This window comes from Vulpes lagopus, chromosome 14 (assembly GCF_018345385.1).
Source record: "Vulpes lagopus strain Blue_001 chromosome 14, ASM1834538v1, whole genome shotgun sequence".
NCBI lineage: Eukaryota > Metazoa > Chordata > Mammalia > Carnivora > Canidae > Vulpes > Vulpes lagopus.
The window spans coordinates 28,218,418-28,239,246 of record NC_054837.1 but is presented as its reverse complement, the minus strand read 5'-3'; the positions used below and the strand labels follow the sequence as shown (position 1 = coordinate 28,239,246).

The 20,829-nt window shown below is 49.3% G+C and overlaps 1 protein-coding gene across 6 annotated transcripts in view; it reads right to left on the bottom strand.

Moving 5' to 3' along the window:
* HVCN1 (hydrogen voltage gated channel 1) overlaps positions 1-19,502 on the bottom strand; it is a 36,975-nt gene extending 17,473 nt beyond the window's left edge. Inside the window, exons 1-4 of one of the 6 annotated variants that reach the window (XM_041728482.1) lie at positions 18,959-19,311; positions 18,491-18,569; positions 14,558-14,642; positions 13,599-13,638 (exon numbers count right to left, since the gene is read on the bottom strand). In XM_041728482.1, the coding sequence (XP_041584416.1) occupies positions 13,599-13,619 (21 nt within the window). In that variant the 5' untranslated portion in view covers positions 13,620-13,638; positions 14,558-14,642; positions 18,491-18,569; positions 18,959-19,311. The other 5 variants (XM_041728484.1, XM_041728481.1, XM_041728479.1 and 2 more) reach the window with 5 other exon arrangements.
* Between the last annotated feature and the right edge of the window lie 1,327 nt (positions 19,503-20,829).

Genomic DNA, 20,829 nt, shown 5'->3' with positions numbered 1-20,829 from the left:
AACAGAAAATATCAGGTGGAAACATGGTGAGAAAAAAAGGCAAGGGGGAAAAATAGAGCCTTAGGGACAATATCAAGTGATCTAATACACATGTACGTCATGTACCAAAAGATGAGCAACTGGGGCAGAAAGAATTTGGACAAATAATGGGCTGAAAAATACTTTGCAATTTTTTAAAAAAGATTTTATTTATTTATTCATGAGAGACACACACAGAGAGAGGCAGAGACACAGGCAGAGGAAAAAGCAGGTTCCATGCAGAGAGCCCAATGTGGGACTCGATCCCGGGACTCTGGGATCATGCCCTAAGCCGAAGGCAGACACTCAACCACTGCCCAGGAGTCCCAAAACTTCACAATTTAATGGAAAAATATAAACATGTAGATCCAGGAAGCTCAATGAACACCAGGGAGGACAAACATAAAAACAAATCGACTGGAAGGAGACACCAAATTCATGATGGTGGTTGCCCTGCAGGTAGGTGGGTAAGAGCCAACAATGGAAGGAGTCAAAAAACACCTGAGTGCTATCTGAAAAACAGCCTTTCTTTAAGATTTTATTTATTTGACAGAGAGGGAGAGTACAAGCAGGGAAAGGGAGAAGCAGACTCCCCGCTGAGCAGGTAGCCCAATGCAGGGCTCCATCCCAGCACCCTGGGATCATGACCTGAGCCAAAGGCAGATGCCTAACCGACTGAGGCACCAAGTGCCCCTGAGAAACATTTTTTTAAATTACATAAAGATTTGAGGAAGGGATGCCTGGGTGGCTCAGCAGTTGAGTGTCTGCCTTTGGCTCAGGGCGTGATCCTGGAGTCCAGGATCAAGTCCCGCATCGGCTCCTTGCCTCCGGGGGAGCCTGCTTCTCCCTCTGCTTATGTCTCTGCCTCTCTCTCTGCATCTCTCATGAATAAATAAATAAAATCTTAAAAAAATAAAAAAAACAGATTTGAGGAAAACATGACAAAATGTTAATAGCTGTTTATTCAAGATGATGATTATCTAAGTACTTGATAATATTTGTATTCTTTTCTATTTTTACACTTTTCAAAGTAAAATAAAATGATCTCTCTCCAATAATACACCTTGGATAAATACTCAGATTTTTTCATAATGGGTTTCAGGAGCTCAGGAAAGGTTAGAGTCCAAAGGGGTTACCTGGTCTGATCTCCCCACTCTTTCAGACATGGGAGCGTTTCTGAGATGGGTTTGTTCAAGGTTTCAGTGCACTTGGGAGTAGAGAACTCAAACTCTCCTGCTCTCAGTCCACTGTCTTTTCATCTGTTCTATGAGGCCTTGTGCATTTCCCAACTCCAAATCTGGACAAAGGACACCGCCTCTTGGAATTCAGAAGCCTCCCTAAATTCCACCATTTTCTGGTTAAGTGCCCTGGGGAAGTCTGCACTCCAAAGGCTGCAGGGTGATGTATGGGATGTGTGTGGAGGGGGTGGTGCTTCAAATGCTATATCCAGGAATCCCACGGTTTGGATTCCAGACTGCCTACTCTGCTCAGTCTTCTGTCTGCTTCAGGTGCCTTAGGAGCTCCCGACTGGAGACTTCCTCAGATACTGAGAGGTCCAAGGAGAGCTCATGACCACTGCGTAACCTCCTAAGAGTGAACCTTCTGATTCTTTCCCCATCCATGATTCTGGAGCCCGTCTGGCTCTCCTCTCCCCACATATGCTATTCATTTCTTCCTCTTCTACCACCCCAGTCCAAGCCTTCATCCTGTCACCCAGAAGACTACAACAGTCTCCTCATAGATTGCTCTCCCTGGACCCAGTTCTTCCAGTGCATTCTCCAACCAGTAGCCTGAGCAGACCTAAGAAACCCTTAACTCTGATCCCAGCACCTGATCATATCACAGCCCCCTGCTTTTTGGATAAAAATCCAAGATCCTTCCTATGACATACACAGCCCTGTGGGAGTTGATCTAATCTCCTTCCCCATGACCTGCTCACCACACTCCAGCCATGCTGATTGCCCTTCTCTTCCTCCAATGCTCTGCACTGTCCCCAGGCTCAGTATTCACATAGGCTCTTCCCTCAACATGCACTACTCTTCTCCCAACTCTGAGCTTGGCTCACTTCTATGCCTGCTTGAGCCTCAGCTGAAATGTCCCTTTCTCAGAGAGGCCCTCTTCCTTGACCCCTAAAATCTAAATCAGACCCCTTCTCAATTTTATAACCTCTGTTTTTTACAGTTTCTAATCAGGATTTTTTGTGTGTGACCATTTATTACTTCTCTTTCCATACTAGCAGTTAGGCTCCAGGAAAGCAAGGCCTGTGTCCCCAGAGTCTCATGTGACACCTGACCTAGAGCAGAAGCCCATCAAGCATCTATTGGCTGAGGGCACTGATACCCAGTCTCCCATGCTGGGCTGCAGCTTATCTCAGGCTGGACTCTCCATTGTTAGGCTCCTAGGGTTGGCCATGGGCCAGGTCCACAGCTATCCTGAGGTCCTCTGGGCAGCTACTGGCCATAATTCCCCTGCCCCCAAAACACTTTACCTGGCAGATGGAAACTTTCTGTGCTAGTTCTCAGTGTGGTGGGAGCCATGGGAGTGCTTTGCAAAAACCACATTTATATTTTACTGGAGAGGAAATTTTTCTTTCTGAAACTGTGTGACCAGTAAAAAGCAACTTTCAGTAATTTGGGATGAAAATGAAAATATTGACGGCACTCAGCAGAGCAGAAAACAACTCTGGTTTTAAGTAAAAAATATGGTATACCCAAAGCAGAGAAGTTTCAGAAAAGGTCAAAAAGATAGCTGATCAGGAAAACGTGGGCCTCGGCAACTCCACCCACCGTGGGCTCTGGGGTTCCTCCCACTCTGCTCTGGGAGGATGGAAGGCTGACTCAGTGAGCACCGACCTCGACCTCGGTGCCTAGCCTGGAGCTGCCCCTCCAGAAGTGCTGGCCGTTCCTCTTCGGCAACACAAACTCTCATTTAAACTCCCCTGACTTCATCATCGTCCATGGATATTGTACTTCTCTGCCCACCAGCCTGCTGCCTGGCTCTGCGAGCCCCAGACATTTTAGTCACATGAACTCATAGATCCCCTTTGCAGCTTAAGCTAGATTGAGTTGTGTCTGTCACTTGGAACCCCAACAACTGAGACCAGTAGAGCCCCTGGCACCAGACACCCCTCATCTCCATCTCCCCTGCATCAACCTTTGCCATCCCATTACATCCCGACACCACTCTCTCCAGGATCACCTTTCTGTATCAAAGCCCACAAAGGGGCTCCCACCCTGACAGTATTGCTTCTTCTCACTGGTGACTTGGTTCTGCTTGACAATCCCACCTCTGGATTTCTCTCCCATCTCCAGCCACCCTCCTTGGCCCCCATGTCCCTGCCCCATGCCACTGGAAGTCCCCTAGACCCCAATTCTGACCCTGTGCTTGTGCAGGGCAACTCTCGCCCGTCTCAGCACACCTGTGTTCTCAACACTGAGAACATGTGCAAATCAGTCTCATGTGCAAATCAGTCTCCAGCCTGATGATGTCTGGTACCCTGCCAGGTCATTAGTTTGCTATGACCCAAACTGAATCCATCTCTTATCTTTCCCCCATGTCCACTCTTCCTTCTGTGTTTCCCTAGGGCACAGCATCATGTCCACCCTGTTGCTCAAGCCAAGAGCCAAAGGTCATCTTGGGCTACTCTCTCTCCCTCAAGGCTTGTCAATCCAACCTCCTAAACATGGCTGCTCACGCTCCCCCTTCTCTTCTCCCTCTTACCCGCTCCTACTGCCATCACCTCTTGCCTGGATGCCTGTACTGGCCTCCTTCCTTGTCTTTTCTTCACATGGTAGTGGCCAGGAAGCCTTTTCTGCAGTGTCCCCGCTCTCACCTGCCTCTGCCCCCTCCCCCACGACCTTTAGTCTCCCTCTCATCCCCCCATCCCCCCTAACCACTGCCTTCAGGACAAAGGCAAAGCTCTCTGGGTCCCCCCAGGCCCTGGTCTCCTCCCTAGGCCCCCTGCCTCTGCCACACCCCAGCCGCACCCAATGCCTCATGTTCTAAAATAAGCCTCACTCCTTCTTGCTCTCGGACTCTGCACACCTGTGCCCACTGGCTGGTACATCTTTTGCCTTTCGCACGCTATTGCTCTTTCAGGTCTTACAGACATCTAGCTTTTACTTCCCTGGGGAGGCCTTCCTTAGCCACCAGCTGCGGGGTAGGTGTCCCTCCTCTATTTCCCTGTCTTGCCGCTTACTAACGAGTGCTGTGGCATCTCTGTACTATTTGTCTCCTGCCCTGGTCTGCGACCTCTGGGCGGGCAGGGACTCTTCCTTCCTCAGTCACAGGGAGGCGTTCAGTAACTGTCTAATAAATGAATTAATATCAAACCACAAGAGCTACCACTCAAAGGTAAATGTATCGCCTGCTTTTCTTTTATACACCACACATACCACACCAGAAAGATTACTACCTGGGGAGAGGGAGGAAATGAGAAAAACAGACCTAGGAGAGATAGAGAAAAAAAGTTCTTGTGACCGTCTGCTTTTACAGGTTTGGTCAGAAGCTGCCATCTGTAGGAGGGAAAAAGTCCCTATTTTGTGGTCATCCAACAATCACAGAAGAAGGTATTTTTAAAGAAATTTGGCAGACCCCTGATGTCCCTTAAGTACCCATTTCTCTGCTCCCTCCCACAGCCTAGTTCTGGGGGCCTGATTTGCTTATTATTCAACATCTCCTGCCCTATAACTCCAGTAAGACATAATAGCAGTGACATCTATTATTATTGTTTATTAGTTTGTTTTATTATATTAATATACCACTAAAGTTCCTTAAATGCATGATGTAATTTTATTCCTAACAACTCCCTGAGGTTGAGGCCATCATTTCAGGTCTTAGTAAGGCAGCTGGCTTGAACCAAGTCACACATTTAAAAAATGGCAGAGCCAGGATCTGTTCCTGGGCTGCTGTGACTTGGAGCCCATGTTTTAGAACACACGGCTGAGAAAAAGCCACACAGCCAGGGACTGGAGATCTGTCTTCTAGGGCAGTATAGTGGGTGGAACTGTGGCTGCCAAATTCATGTCCATGTGGAACCTCAGAATATGACCTTACTTGAAATATGGGTCTTTGTCAGTGTCACTAGTTAAAGGTCCTGAGATGAAATCATCCTGAATGGGCCCTAAATCCAATGACTGGTGTTCTTAGAAGAAGAGCAGGGGACCACGTGAGGATGGAGGCAGAGCTTGGAGTGTTCCATCTACAAGCCAAGGATGCCAAAGATTGCCAGCAACTGCCAGAAACTGGAAGAAAGGGATGGAACAGATGCTCCCTCAAAGCTTCCAGAAGGAAATAACCCTGCCAACACCTTGATTCCAGACTTTGAGCCTTCAGAACTGACAGAGTACATTTCTGTTGTTTTAAGCCACCCGGTTTGTGGTTATTACAGCAGCTCCAGGAAGCTAATGCAGAAAGTATGTGCCCAAGTCAGCCTATGACGGGTGGCCATGGAGGGTGTGTTCCCTCCCTTTATCTTTGTGGACCACACATCCATCCTGGACCCCGAGGAGAGAACTGGGTCCTTCAGAGGTCACAAAACCGCCTGTTTCCAATTCTGGCAGCAAGTGCCTCCCTTTGCTCACAGCTTACAGGGCACCTCCACCCCTTCTGCTCTCGCTTGATGCTCATAACAACCCTGAGAGGTAGGCAGGGCAGACTCTCCACTCCACAGAAGAGGACACTGAGGTGCAGGGAGGAGAGGCCAATTGCCCCAAGTTACACGGTGTGGTAGGATGACAGAGGCTAGCTAGGGAAGGGGGCACACGAATGGGTATGTTCTTCTTAGGAGGGCAAAGGGACAGTTTCTTTCATCTTTTGAAAAAATGTTTGAGTTTCTCCAACGTGCCAGGTATGGATGGGAGTGAAGGAAGGGATCAGCCTTGGCCAGTTTCTATCAAAATTTAAAATGTCCCTATCATTGGACCTGACAAGGGACTCACATAAGCACATGCATGCTCCCTATGGTGTTGCTACAACAGCCTAAACCTGGAAATGAGTCCATCATTCAATACATCGTGGCAGATCCACACTGGAGAATACCAGGCAGCTGTTCAGAAGGCAGTCAGCCCGTGTAGCCACAGATGCTGACACAGGAAGGTGTCCTTGATCACATGAACTCTACGTGAAAACCAGCCACGGGCCAGATATCATACAACGCCATCTTCGTTAAAAACAGACAAAATCAGGGCATCCAGGTGGCTCAGTCTGTTAAGCATCCGACTACTGGTTTAGGCCCAGGTCATAATCTCAGGGTCCTGGGATCAAGGGCCATGTTGGGCTCTGCACTTGGCACAGAATCTGCTGGAGTTTCTCTGTCTCTCCCTCTCCCTCTCCCTCTGCTCCTCCCCCTGCCCTCTCTCAACAATAAATAAATAAAATCTAAAAAAAAACAAAAAACAAAAACAAAAAACACCAACCTCACCAGACCAAATCAATGACCCGAACCAAATAAACCAAACCAATCCCAAACCTTCCCTCTGGGAAGGGAGTTGGAGAGTGAAGAGAAACTTCCAAATTTTATTCTATTAGATTTAACCATAAGAAAGATCCATTTTTGGAGGGAGATCCCACCTACAGAGAATTGAGTGCTGAATGAAGTATTTGGGGGGTCGGGCAGGAAGGGGAATGAACCAATATATATATTACTGGAATCCCTGGATAAGAAGACAGAAACAATGGAACAAATACCGTAAGAAACAAAGAAACATAAGTGGTAACGCCAGCATATGAACTCAAGTCTACCAGCTTTGTTCTTTCTAAAATGCTCTGCCAGAGAGGGAAAGTATGGCAGGAAAGCTGTTTTTTTTAAAGCAACAAGAAGATGATATTATGAGAGATAGAATCAAGGTTCTGAGGTGCCATCTTCCCTCCTTTAGCAGATGGGGAAACTGAGGCCCTACAACAAAGCAAATGTCTCCAGTCAGGGGACAGTCCTGTACGCGTGCCTGGGTCTCTTATCTTCCAGTCCAGGGTACTTGAGACATACTCAGAGAAGCTGTCCCCAATGCCCGCCCACCCACCCACCCCCTCCTTCTCTCTCTCCCCCATAGCCTACGCATCACTAAGCCTTCTCCTCCCTTCCTCGGCCACCCCCTGGACTCCCCGATACTTCTCACACTTCTCACGTGGAGGATGGGGCAGCTCCTCGCTACCCTCCTGCACTCCATCAGCAGCCAGAGAGCACTTCTCAAACCTTAATCCTGTTGTTGCCTGTGCAGGACAGGCTGGAGGCTACTGTCCTTTGAAAGGCCTGCTTGGCCCTGGCTAGCATCTGGAGGGTTCCACCATTCACTGATACGACCAGCTCACCAGGCCTAGACTGGGTACACCATGGGGTTTATGTTGAACACTTGCTTTCCTTCGGGGACTCTGGAATCTTGCAAGTGCTGGACAGAAGGTACCTCTGTGACCAGCCCCCAGCAGAAGCCTCAGGCACCGTGTCCCTCACGGGCTTCCTGGTAGACACCTACCTCACGCTGTCACCACTCGCTACCAGAGGAACTGGGAGGGTCCGGTGTTTGAGACTGTCACCCACCATCAGGGCCCTTCATGCCTGGCAGACTGCAGTTTCCTGCTGAACCTACCTGGATGGCAAAATGAATCCCCCAGGCAGAGCTAAGGTCTCCTCTGTTGGGAGGTGGGAAGACTTCCAGCAGCAGGTCACCTACACCAGTGCCACGCCCCCAGCCCCTGGGGATTTGTGTTCTGAGGAATACCTATTTTTAAAATCAGGGAAGTCTTTAAATAAGCGTGGCAGCTTTTCCTTCTCTAGGGTGGGGAGGAAGTCTGAGGTTGACGTAAACCACCACCACTGGTGGCTGATCAGACTATGGGGGCTGCTGCTTATGGGCTGAGGAGTCCAACCAGTGGCTCAGGTACCCCCAGAAATGCTGCAGCATTTTTCTCCTGTCCCAGTCTGCCAACCTGGCAAGAAGATGGTGAGGCTGGGTGGAGATGAGGTGGAAAAGAACATCCAGAGCAGGAGCTGTAGTGAGTGTTAACTAACCCCCCACTCCCAGCACCTGCCACTTCTGAGCTCTGTACGAAGCCTTCTGTGAACACACTGCAACAGCCTCAGGAGGTGGAGACTGAAGCATCTCCATTTACAGGCAAGGAAATCGGGAACAGAGAGGTGGAACAACTTGCCCCAGGGCACACAGCCAATGAGAACCAGAGCTCCGATCCTGAGGCAGGCAGCCAGGCCCAGAGCCCACTCCTCTTGCTCTTTGAACACCACCCTGGACCTGGCTCACAGCTGGGAAGAGCTCAGAGCTGGCAGGGAGCTCAGCCCTGTGTTACTCAATGAGAAAAAAAAAACCATCTTAATCCTGCCTTGTAATACATGCCGACATATGTGTGTTCTACAACCAAGACTAAGTTTGTAAGTGTGAGCACTCATGTTTTCCATTTTATTCCATTTCATTGCTTAAACGACTGACAGCACCCCATTAATGGATTGCAGGAGTCACCAATGGATTGAGTTTGAAAGACACAGGCATGGGGAGGCTGTGGCTGGTCGATCTGCCTGGGGTAGAGGAATGACTGCCAGAGAGGAGACAGTCCTGGTTCAAAGCATGTGACATCAGCCATGTTAACTGGAAAGCACAGTCATGTTATTTCATTATGAAAGCATAAAGAAAACAAAAATATAACAAGAAAAAAAAACAGTTATTTGGCCAGAAATGAAGACCTATCACTAGTGTGACTGAGTCATCCAGGCAACTTGTGGCCCCAACGTCTTAAAAAGCTTTGGCTGTGGAAAAGATGGGACAAACAGAATTCAGGACACCCCTCTACCCTGCCTCACTGTGATGCAGCCCATGGAGAGAGGCCCTACCCAGCCATAGTCTGACCAGTGGCTCTCAGCCCTCCCTGCGCTTTGAAACCACCTTTTTAAAAAACCCAGTGCCTGGGTCCCAGGCCCCAAGATTGTGATGACAGCCGGTAAAGCTGGGGATGGGGACTGTGCAGGCGGCTATGAATGAAGCCAGGGTACTGGTGGGCTGGGTGGGGGGAAGGAGGATGGCTTAGAACCGCAGAACCAAGGACGCACTGGGGGGTGAAGGGTGAGGACGGTTGCTGGGGGCATGGGAGGGGACCAATTCAGTGGTCTGGGGTTGGCCTGCATGTTGGGAGCTCCCACGTGCAGCCAAAGTTGAGTACCAGCACTGTAAATAAAACTGAAAGCTCCAGATGCTTCACAAGAAAGGAGCAAAGGGCTACAGCGATTTCTCAGCACATTGGCTCCCAGTTCCCCAGATGTGGCTGGTGTCATGCAATCATCTGAGAGGAGGACGAGGTCAGCTGATGGCTAAGAACCCAACTCATCCTCGTCACCGGGTCCACAAGCTCTTTCCTGCAGCCGGGCCCTGGCTCAGTGAACGGTATCCATGCAGGAGCTTCTTTCATCCCCACAACTCTAGAGGGAGTATCACCGCTCCCATTTCACAGAAGAGAAAATCTGAGGTGCAGGGAGGTGGGAAGGGGCCCCCCATAGCCCCCCCTCCTCAGAGCTGGCTACCAGTAAGATGGGTCTGAAAAAACCCTGCCAGTTTCTCCTTACAACACCATCATTTTCCCCTTAAACACCAGGGCAGCCAGACAATTAAAAAGCTCCTAAAAGCAATTCTATTAAAACAATTTTTTTAAAACACAAATTCACTCCACAGGCATAAATTACTAAAAGGAACTTGCTCTTTGCATCAATAGAGGCTCAATTGCTACAAGTGGTCCTGGCCCAATATTCCCTGGCTGGTGACAGTGCTGCTGCTGCCATCCCCTTGTCCTGGCCTCTGTGTCATGACAAAAAGGCTCCTGTGCCCCTCCTCCTGGGAGTCCTTCCCCCTCCCATCCCCCCAGCAATTGTCCTCACCCTTCACCCCCAGTGGGTCCTTGGTTCTGCAGTCCTACTCTGTGCTTCTGTGGCTCTAAGCCATCCCCCTTCCCCCCACCCAGCCCACCAGTTCCCTGGCTTCATTCAGAGCCCCCTGCACAGTCCCCATCCCCAGCTTTACCTGCTGTCATTCACCCACCGGCAGACCTTTACCCCAGATCTATTTCCTTCAGCATTGTGAAAATATGAGCAAAAAGACATAAATTCGTGTTAATCCCCACATGCAAGCCTTATCTTCTGCCTAAGGTGTCTAATTATAATCAGAGGCTGCAGACAATTTTGTATCTTATTTTTCTCCTAGTTATGCACATCAAATTTATGCCTTTTTAATGGCCAAGAAATTTCACCAAGAAGTTAACGCTCTCACTACTGCATTTACCAGCTGCTCCTCATTTCTAGCACCTTTATCACCGATTCGAAGACTACATTTTCTCATATTTTAACATTCCTGAAATCTGAATGTCTCACAATTGATCAGTTTCAGTGTTATGTCACATTATGTCATAGTAAATGGCAGCATTATTTTCTTCATAGGACAATATAATGGACATCTATTATCAGTGGCCCCTTATGTGCTGCGAAATCCGGTGCTATCCATTCGTTTTCTTTTTATGGGTTATTTCCTTTTAAGTGAGAGGACCAGGTTTGATTATGAACGTTTTCACGATTCTTGACACAGACTATTGTATTTTGTCCAGAACGGTGGTATGGGTTGATCCAGCCCCTCACTAGGTATGAGCTGGTTTCATGGAATAACCAGCATCGAGCATTTCCGCTTGTTTGGGTTTGCCTGATTTAATAGGGAACTACAAATGAAGGAAAGTAGGAATTGGTTCCATTTGCCTTTGATTAATGACAATCACTGGAACTCCTGGAATTCCTCACTCTCAGGAGGCAGGCACTGTGCATCCAGTACCTTCCCAGGAAGGGTCACAACTACATGGTGAGGACTGTTGACCCCACTCATGGTCATGGACATGGAGGCTCAGAGAGGTTCAGAAATTGGTTTGAGGTCACACACACACACACACACACACACACACACACACACACTCTGCCCCACAAGGGGCAGAGATAGGATTTGAATCCAGGCTCTCCAGCCTTGAGCTGCTCTCACTGGAGCTCACGGCCTGGAGTCACAGGGCAGCAGGTAGTATGCTACCATCTCCCAGGTGGGCAGGAAATCCACTCTAGAACTAGGGTTCTCTGTGATGAAAGTGCAGTCTCCTCAGCTGGCCATTGGAGGACCTCCACCATCACCCTCCCCCCACAAATGTCCTCTGCTCTGGGGAACTCTACATGAGCTGCATCCAGGCCTTTGTCCATGCTCTTTCTGCCACTGGAAACGCCCTTTCCTTCGACCCCAAGTTCAAATCCAAAGGTTCCCTCTTCTGCAGAACCTTTCATGACCCTCCAAAGGAAAGGGGACTTCTTCCTCTGAACATCAGTCCCACATTCTGTGCACCTGCCACTGCCACTCTGGCCCCCAGATTATGGGCACTTCACTCACAAATCCCTCCTGACCCGCTTGTTTCTCTCCAGCACCATGCACGCCCCCACTCTCCTATAGGAGGGCTCCCACCTTGCTGGCCTTTCCTCCCTTCCCCACAGGACACCAGACAAACTTTCCCAAGTTCAGGCCTGACTGGTCGCTGCCCTGCCTACCCACTGTTCTTAGCACCAGCACCAGAACCTTCGGTGTCCCCTGCACTCTGCTTGGCCCTGCCTCTCCAGACTTAGCACCTCCTGGCCCCCCACCACACTGCACCACCCTGGCCTCCTCGAGGCCTCCCTTCCATCTGCCTTCTGGGCTCTGCATAGGCTGCTTCCTCTGCCAAGACACCCTCTTGGTCTTCCTCCTGTACCTGGTGACCTCGTCTGGCCCTCCAGGAGTCAGGTCAGAGAGGCTCTGATCTGGTCAGAAGGTCTGAAGACCTCAGTGGCCCCAGCGAGGGGCCCACATCAACCACAGCCTCTCCTTTACAGCTCTGCCCATGTGCACCTTTACACACTCAGTTTTGTGATTTGATAGGGGTCTGTCTCTCCGCTAGAGAGGAATCCATAGGCAGGCAGGGACCAGTCTGCTGCTTTGCTGCTGCTACAGCCTGATAGATATGGTGGGTGCCAGGACACAGCTGGTGTCCATAAACATTTGTTAGATGAATTAATGACGGAGGGAAAGAATCTGCCCTAGAGGATTGCTGGGGAGGATTGCCCCTGTGATCTCACTCCCTGCTCTCTTCCCTCTGGAGACCTCATCTATCTTTGGGATTGACTGTGTTTGAAAAAGGGCGCAATCACTAGTCAGTAATTAGGGCCTGGAAGCCAGGCAGTATGGGTTTGAACCTCTTGCTGGCTGTGTGACCTTGGGCAAATTGCTAAACTTTGCTGTGCATCAATTACCCTATCTGTAAGATGGGAGAAAGAAATAATAATGCTTTAATGCATAGGGCTGTTGTAAGGATTAAAAAAACAAAGTCATGGAAAGCCCTTAGCAAATGCCTGGCACGGAGTGTTCGATAGATGTTGTTCAGGTTATTATTGCTACTACTTCTGCCACTGTATTTCATTAATTTAAAGATGAACATTTTCCCCAGATTTCAACATTTCTAAAATCAGAATTGGTAGCATCTACCCTGGGCCATTTCCCCCTGCCACACTGTAAACAGCTCTAAAATCCAAATGACTCTTGGAATTAAAGGAGTCATCATTATCATCCCATGACCCTGCTTCTTGGATCCTGCTCTGATTACCCTGCTTCTACCTGGAGCTTCCAGCACCATCCTGACAGCTCTACGTGGCTCGACCCCTGCACCCTCCTAGGGAACAGCTGAAATGAAAGCGAACACTTCCTTTCTACCTCATCCTCGCTTTTCACAACTGATGTCCCCCTAAACCCAACATACCTGCACCCCAGATATCAAGGACAGGGTTTAATAGTTCAGCTTGGGGATCCCTGGGTGGCGCAGTGGTTTGGCGCCTGCCTTTGGCCCAGGGCGCGATCCTGGAGACCCGGGATCGAATCCCACATCAGGCTCCCGGTGCATGGAGCCTGCTTCTCCCTCCGCCTGTGTCTCTGCCTCTCTCTCTCTCTCTGTGACTATCATAAATAAATAAAAAATTAAAAAAAAAAATAGTTCAGCTTGGGATGGTCACATGGTACAGGAGGCAAAGCATTTGCTCTGGAGTCAGACCACGGTGAAATCCTATTTCTGCCACTTCCTACCTGTGTGATCTTGAGCAAGTGGCTTTACCTCTCTGTGCTCAAGGGTCTTTACCTGTAAAATGGGCAGTAGGGAAAAAGCACTTATGGGCTCAATATCAGTCTAGCATTTTGAGACCACTGTCTCCTCACCTCTTCCCGATAAGCCTTCAGGAACAAGGATTACTTTCTCTCCGTTCCCCAGATAAGGAAACAGAGGTCTCAGAGAAGTGAGGGTCCTGGCCTAATGACACATGGTTATTAAAATGCAGAGGTGAGATTTGAAGGCTCTGATTCAGATTTTTAGACTATCTTGAGGTTTATGAATTCCTGCTATAGTTTTCACCTTTGTTTTATAGACACTTTGGTATGGCAGGAACATCCCAAACACGTGTTTTCCCTTTATCCTGTTTGAGACACCCAAAAGATTTCTCTTCAGGCCTGGGGAGGTCCTTTAATGTGGCTCGTCCACCAAAATTAATTTACCTTTTCATCCCAGGTGGCCATTTTCCTGTCTTCTCTGGATCTGGAAAATAAGAAAACATTTTTTTTAGATCTGACATCCTGCAATCATTTATCTTAGTATGTGCTCTGCAACACTTTGTTACAAATTATTTTTAACTTGCTAACTGTTAACAGTATCTAAAAATAGCATAAAGTTCAAAGCCTATGTGGAAGGGTGCACATCCTTCGTATATATCCAAAAGAATTGCAAACAGGCACTCAAATACATATAAGTACATACTCATAGCTAAAAGGTGGAAATAACCCAAGTATCCATTAGGGGATGAATGGATATAATAAAAGATGTATATCCATACAACGGAATGTTATGCAACCATAAAAAGAAATGAAGTATTGATCCATGCTACAACATACATGAACCCCTAGAACATTGTACTAAATCAAAGAGGCCAGACACAAAGCTTCACATATTACATGATTCCACTGATAAGTAATACCCAGGATATGCCAATCCACGGAGATAGAAAGCAGACTTGTGGTTGCCAGGGATGGGGTGGGGAGGGTGGGAGTGCCTGCTCTATGGGTGCAGGGCTTCCTTTTGGTTTGATGAAAATGTCCTGAAACTAGATAGATAGAGGTGGTGGTTGTGTGACATTGGGAATGTGCTAAATGTCATTGAATTGTTCACTAAATGTTCACTGAATTGTAAAATGTTATGTGAATTTCACTCCAGTTTAAACTTAAAAAAAAAAAACAAAAGAGGATCCCTGGGTGGCGCAGCGGTTTAGCGCCTGCCTTTGGCCCAGGGCGCGATCCTGGAGACCCGGGATCGAATCCCACATCGGGCTCCGGGTGCATGGAGCCTGCTTCTCCCTCTGCCTGTGTCTCTGCCTCTCTCTCTCTCTCTGTGTGACTATCATAAATAAATAAAAATTAAAAAAATTAAAAAAATTAAAAAAAAAAAAGATACACACACGTACATTACAGTGTTGAGAATGCTCTGGAAAGCAGCAACATATCTAGATGTCCACCACTGAGGGTCTGGTTAAGTCAGTTAAGGTGTATCTGAAGAGTGAGAAACCCTAGTGTTGTTAAAGCTTCTTCACATGGGGAAGAGGAAAGAGGTAAACAATATAGCAAAATAAAAAAATTCACATTACAGTATAACGAATACAGTATGACCCCATCTACATGAAAAATTACAAATGCTTTTAAAAAAATAAGTCTGTAAGATATAGACAAACTCTTTTACAGTGATTATTGCTGGACAAAAAGAGTGATTTGGACTGATTTTTAAATTTTTTTTTTAATTTTTATTTATTTATGATAGTCACAGAGAGAGAGAGAGAGAGAGGCAGAGACACAGGCAGAGGGAGAAGCAGGCTCCATGCACCGGGAGCCTGACGTGGGATTCGATCCCGGGTCTCCAGGATCGCGCCCTGGGCCAAAGGCAGGCGCCAAACCGCTGCGCCACCCAGGGATCCCTGGACTGATTTTTGTAGGTATTTTCCTTCAATTCTGAAAGGTCTAAACTTTTACAATGAGTATGTGTTACTTCTTAAAAATTTTTTTAAAAGATTATTTATTTATTTATTTATTGATTTATTGATTGATTTGAGAGAGAAAGCAGAGAGAGCTCACATGAGTTGGGAGGGGGCAGACCGGGAGGAAGAAACAGACTCCCTGCTGAGATCATGACCTGAGCCAAAGGCAGATGCTTAACCAACTGAGCCACCCAGATGCCCCTTAAAATTTATTTTTAATGTAGGTGATACATGCATGTACTAAAAAGCTGAAATAATTCAAAAAAGATACACTATGACCAGTTAGCCTACTTTCTACCCATTCTTCCCAGAAGCAGCCACTCCTACCCAGTTTCCTATGTGGCCTTCATAGGTATTCTAACAAGTGGATCCATATTTATTCTTTTTCTCTTTTTGAACCTAAACAAATGTGAGCCTACACACACTGCTCCGAACCTTGCTTACTTCCCTTTGGGGTGTGGCAGGCTCGATAATGACCCCCAAAGGCACACCTGTCCTAACCCCCAGAACCTATCGGTATGTCACTTTATATGGCAAAAGGGACTTTGCAGATGTGATTCTATCAAGGCTCCCAAGGTGGGGATTAGCTGGGTGGGCCCAATGTAATTGTAAAGGTCTTTATAAGTACAGCAGGAGAATCAGATACAGAAGGATATGTGAGTACAGAAGCAAAGTTGGGAGTCAGAGATTTGAAGGTGTTACTCTACTGGCTTTGAAGAGGAGGGAAAGGATTACAACCCAAGGAATGTGAACAGCCTCTAAAAGTTGGAAAGGAAACAGGTTCTCCCCTAGAGCCTCCAAAGGGAAGGCAGCCCTGCCAACACCTTGCTTTTGGACATCTGATCACCAGCACTTTAAAGTAAAAAATTCATGTTGTTTTAAGCCATCCAAAATTTGTGGTCATTTGTTATAGCAGCCATAGGAGATGAATACAGTATGTTTGATTGTTCTAGATCAGTGTGTGCTAGATCAAGTACACTCCTTGGGACGACTCCGTAAGAATGTGTGTAGTCCCACAAGTGATCAGAATTTAGATTATTTCCCAATCTTTTGCTTCCCCAATGTTCCAATGAAGAACCAGGCATCCCATGTGCTTTTATAATTTGAGAAAAAATTATTCACAAAGACTAAGGAAAACTAAGTTCTTTCTCTCCTTAGTATCATGCTGCAGGCACAAGGGACTCTCAAGAGTTTCCTGCTGGTTGATTTGCAGAACAGCTTCTGCAACCAGCCGAATTCAGCCTCAATGTGTTCCTGTTCTAGCCCCCGGGGGCCCTTGCCCTGCTCTCATGAGACAGGCTCAAGCGGAACATTTAGTATAAGCAAAGGTGAAGGGAGTAATTAAGGTGCCTTGGAGATTTCCTTCCTTCACAAGACAGGAAATAGAATTGGCACATATATAGAAAAACACCTAGCTTCACTAATTCAAGCAACAGAAAAGTTAAACATACATACATGACCTTCCCATTAAACTAGAGAAAACAAAAGCGATAAAACTCAGTGCTTGTGGGGCTGCAGGAAAACTTGCACCATATGGCCAGGCATGGTTTTTCCTCAGTGACCTTCTGGTGATAAATGGCAAGTGCCTTCAAAATAATCATACTCTTGACTTGAATACATCAGTTTGGAAAACATTATCTCAAACAAAATCATTTGGTAGCAAAAAAAAACAAAACAAAACAAAACAAAAAACCCAAACCACGTGCATTGTGGACAAGCTAATTTGGATATGATGGCTAGAACCTGGAAAGACCCCACAAGCCCCGCTTTAGAGAATAGCTGAGGAAGGCAAGGGGCTGTTAGAAGGAATGACAATTCTGAGGTCTGTGTAGAAACAGAAAGAATGCTGTTAAGCAATGACAAGTTGAACCCTGATGGTTGAAGTGAAAAAGAAAAAAGTCAGGGCCCTGGTGACAAACAAGTGAACAAACAAGGAACCAGGGAAACACATAAGCAAGTTGGCATCACTCATGGCTAAGCATGGGAAGAAAGAGAAACAAGAACGCAGTAAGAGAGCAGGCAAGTGTGGCTCCTGCCAGGGTCAAGGTCAGGGAAGACTTGATCTGGCAACTTGTAGAGCGGTCCCTGAATTGCAAAGAGGTAAGTCACAAGAAGATGACCGGGGAGAGCATTTCCTACAGAAGGAAGACCACGTGCACAGGCCCTAAGAAGGTGGGGAAAAACAAAAAGGCCCTTAGCAAGTCCAAGGAAGAAACAGGAGGTCAGGGTGGCTGCAGTGGGAGGATGGTAGCAAGACACAAGCGTCTGATCTCACAGAGGGCTTGGTAGACAAGGGGTCAAGGGTGGTTGCAGGGAGGCCAAGTGGAGGCAAAAGATGATGAGGATGCAGAGAAATGGCCAGATTCAGGATATGCTGAGGAGTAGAACCTGCTGCTGGCTTAGATGTGGGGGATGAGATGAGGAGCGGATTTGGGGGCAATAAGACTCTGGGCTTCCTCCTTCTTGCTAAGCCAGGGATCCGGAAGGGCTTAGGGACTGCAGAGTAGTTCTGGAATTATGCAAGCCTCAACCCAACCATTTTCAAAATGCTGCTCCTGCAAGTCTTTCCACCAGGGACTCAGGAGTGTGAGAAGTTGCCTCCACGAGCCTTGGTCTTACTCAAGAAGCTTCCAGCTGCTGGTGAAGCTGTCCGGAAATACTGCAGATCTCAGATAGCCCTGCCTGACCTGAGGTTAAGCGTCTGGAACCAGAGTGTTTTCAGAGGGGAACAGCTCCATAGTAACCTCGGGCTAGTTGCTGGGCTGAGACTTTATACCAAGCATCTCACTTAATCTCAGCAATCCTGTGGGTAAGTAGCATGCTTAACCCCATGAGACAGTCAAGGAAACCGAGGTATGGAGAGGTGAAGTCCCAAGGCAAAGCCTCCAAGAGCCCCGGCACCCAGCAGAGGTCCTACGTAGAGGTCTGTAAGTTCCTGGGGAGGGGGGCTGCACCTCTGTGTCCTGGAGTTTAACTCGCAACGCACCATTCTCATTCCTCAGCACATCTTGCCCCAAGAAGTGTTTAAAAGTATTTCCGGGGGGGCCTGGGTGGCTCAGTCTGTTAAGCCTCTGCCTTCCCGGAGTCCTAGGATGGAGCCGGATCCAGCTCCACAGCTTCTCCCTCTCCCTCTGCCTGCTGCATCCCCTGCTTGTGCTCGCTCGCTCTGTCAGATAAATAAATAAAATCTTCAAAAAAAAAAAAAAAACATAAAAGTATTTCCAGGTGAAGGATTTGCTGCCCTGGAGGTTTGCTCAGCTCAGCCTCCTCCTGGAATACCCAGTACTACCTTTATCCTCACTTCTCTCCCTGCAGTCTCTCTAGGGAGGCGGAGGTGATGAATCAAAGGATTTAGAGGTTCACACAGACCTGGGTGTAAGTTCTGTCTCTGCCTCCTTTGGCGGGGGACCCAAGGCAAGTAGCTTGGCCCGAGTTTCGGTTTCTTCACCTGTAGGAGGGAGACAAGGATGGTACTCGCCTTACCTGTTGCTGCGCTCAGCAGGTGATGAAGGCAGGCACCTGCCTCCCAGGTAAGCACAAGAGGGTAGTTGCTGTCCGCGCTCCCGCTTTCAAGGGGAGGTCACTGGGGCCAAGAGGGGCCTCCCCCAGGTCCCGGGGCAGCTGTGTGTCTGCGGCCCTGCCCCTCCACCCGACCCTGGACCAGGTAGGGAGTCCCTCGGGGAATCCCGGTCCGCCCGCGCTGGAAGGCGCCGTGCAACGCTGCAGCAGAGGGCAACGGGGCCGGGGGGCCCCGAGTCGGGGCCGGGGGTCCGCTCCCCGCAGGGCTCTGGCCGCGAGGGCTGGAGCGGGGGCTGCGCGCCGCCCCGGAGCACTCACCCTGCGCCCTCCGGCCGGCGGCCACCGCGGGTCTGGAGCCCGGAGCCCGCGCCCGCGCCCGCCCCTTCCTCCCCGCTGCCCCCCGCCCCGCCCCGCCCTCTAACCCGCTCCTGCGGCCCCGGGGCCCGGCCCTCGCCCGCCGCCTCCCGTCGGCCCCGCCCCCGCCGCAGGCCCGCGCTCCCGCAGAAGGACCGAGGCGCGTCCCGGGCTGGCCTGCGGGAAGGCGTGGGGAGGGCAGCGCTTCCTTCCTCCCGCGGCCGAGGGGCCGGCCCACGCCCTCCCCGGCGAGCTGGCTTCTGGCCGCGCTCCCGTCCCGCGGAGGGTGGCCCCGGGCTCGGCCTGGACCCGCTGAGTGCGCCGTGCGGAGGGGCGGGCGCGGGCGCGGGCGCGAGGCCCTAAGGCCGGCCTGGAGGCGGCGGGGCTGGAGGAAGGGGCCTTCCCGCCTGGAGGCCGAGCCCTCGCCTGCCAGGCCCGGCGTCCTGGGGTCCCTGTCCTCCCAGGGCGTCCCCAGCCCTCTGCTCACACTTGTCTCGGGCACTGCCCTGGAATCAGTGTTCCCAAACCTCAGGATGGAGGCTCCCACTCCTGGCGTAATCGGGGGTGGGGGGAGGCTCTGTCCTTGGGCGGTATTAGTTTCCTGTCCCTGCTGGAACGTGTTATCACGATCTCAGGGGCTTAAAAAACAACACAAATTTGTTATCTTACAGCTCTGGAGGTCAAGAGTCCAAGTGGCCTTAATAAGGCTAAAGTCAAGGTGTTGGCAGGGCCGTATTCCTTCTGGAGGCTCTAGGGGGGAATCCGGTTCCTTGTCTCTGAGCTGCATTCCTCAGCTGCTGGTGGCTTCACTCTGACCTCTGCTTTCATCTGCCCTCCTCCCCTCTAGGTCTGACTCTTCTCCCAGGCTCCTGGAATCCCTTGTGGTGACACTGGGCCCACCCGGATAATCCAGTCTCCTCTTCCCCTCTCAACATTCTTAATCACACCTACAAAGTCCCTTTCCCCAGGTATCATGGCATATTCACAGGTCCTGGGGGGTCGGATGGGGACATCTCTGAGGGGTCTGTAGTCTGCCTAGCACAGTGGTATTGTTTCTACTGGCTTCTGTTGAGTCTACTTTTCCCCATCCTGCCCCCTCCCCCACTCCTGTAGGGCAGTAGGCTTTCTTTTTTTTTTTTTTTAATTTTTTTTTTTTTGTATTTATTTATGATAGTCACACACACAGAGAGAGAGAGGCAGAGACACAGGCAGAGGGAGAAGCAGGCTCCATGCACCGGGAGCCCGATGTGGGATTCGATCCCGGGTCTCCAGGATTGCGCCCTGGGCCAAAGGCAGGCGCTAAACCGCTGCACCACGCAGGGATCCCGGCAGTAGGCTTTCTTAAAACATCTCAGTCTGGGGGCACCTGAATGGCTCAGTTGGTTATGCATTGGACTCTTGATTTTAGCTCAGGTCATGATCTCAGGGTCCTGGGATCCAGCCAGACTCAGGCTCCATGTTCCAGGGAGTCTGCTTGAGTATTCTCTCTCTCCTACTCCCTTTGCCCATGGTCTCTCCCCCCACAATCCCCTACATTCTCTCTTTAAAAAGAAAAAAAAAAAAAAGATCTCAGTCTGGTCTGACTTCTCAGTCACATTTTGTTATTGCAACATTCCTATTTCAGTCCCTGAACCACAATCTGGTCCATTTTTTTAAAAATATTTATTTATTTGAGAGGGGGTTGACACCTTCTGGAGGCACCTCTTATCATCCTTCCCATGTGCTGCCTCCTTGTCCTGCACTGCCATGGTCCTCGGGAAGGCTGCCACTGCCAGTGCCCACTTACCCATGCCCTGGAGACTGGGACCCCCACCAGCAGGGACCTATTTCCATAC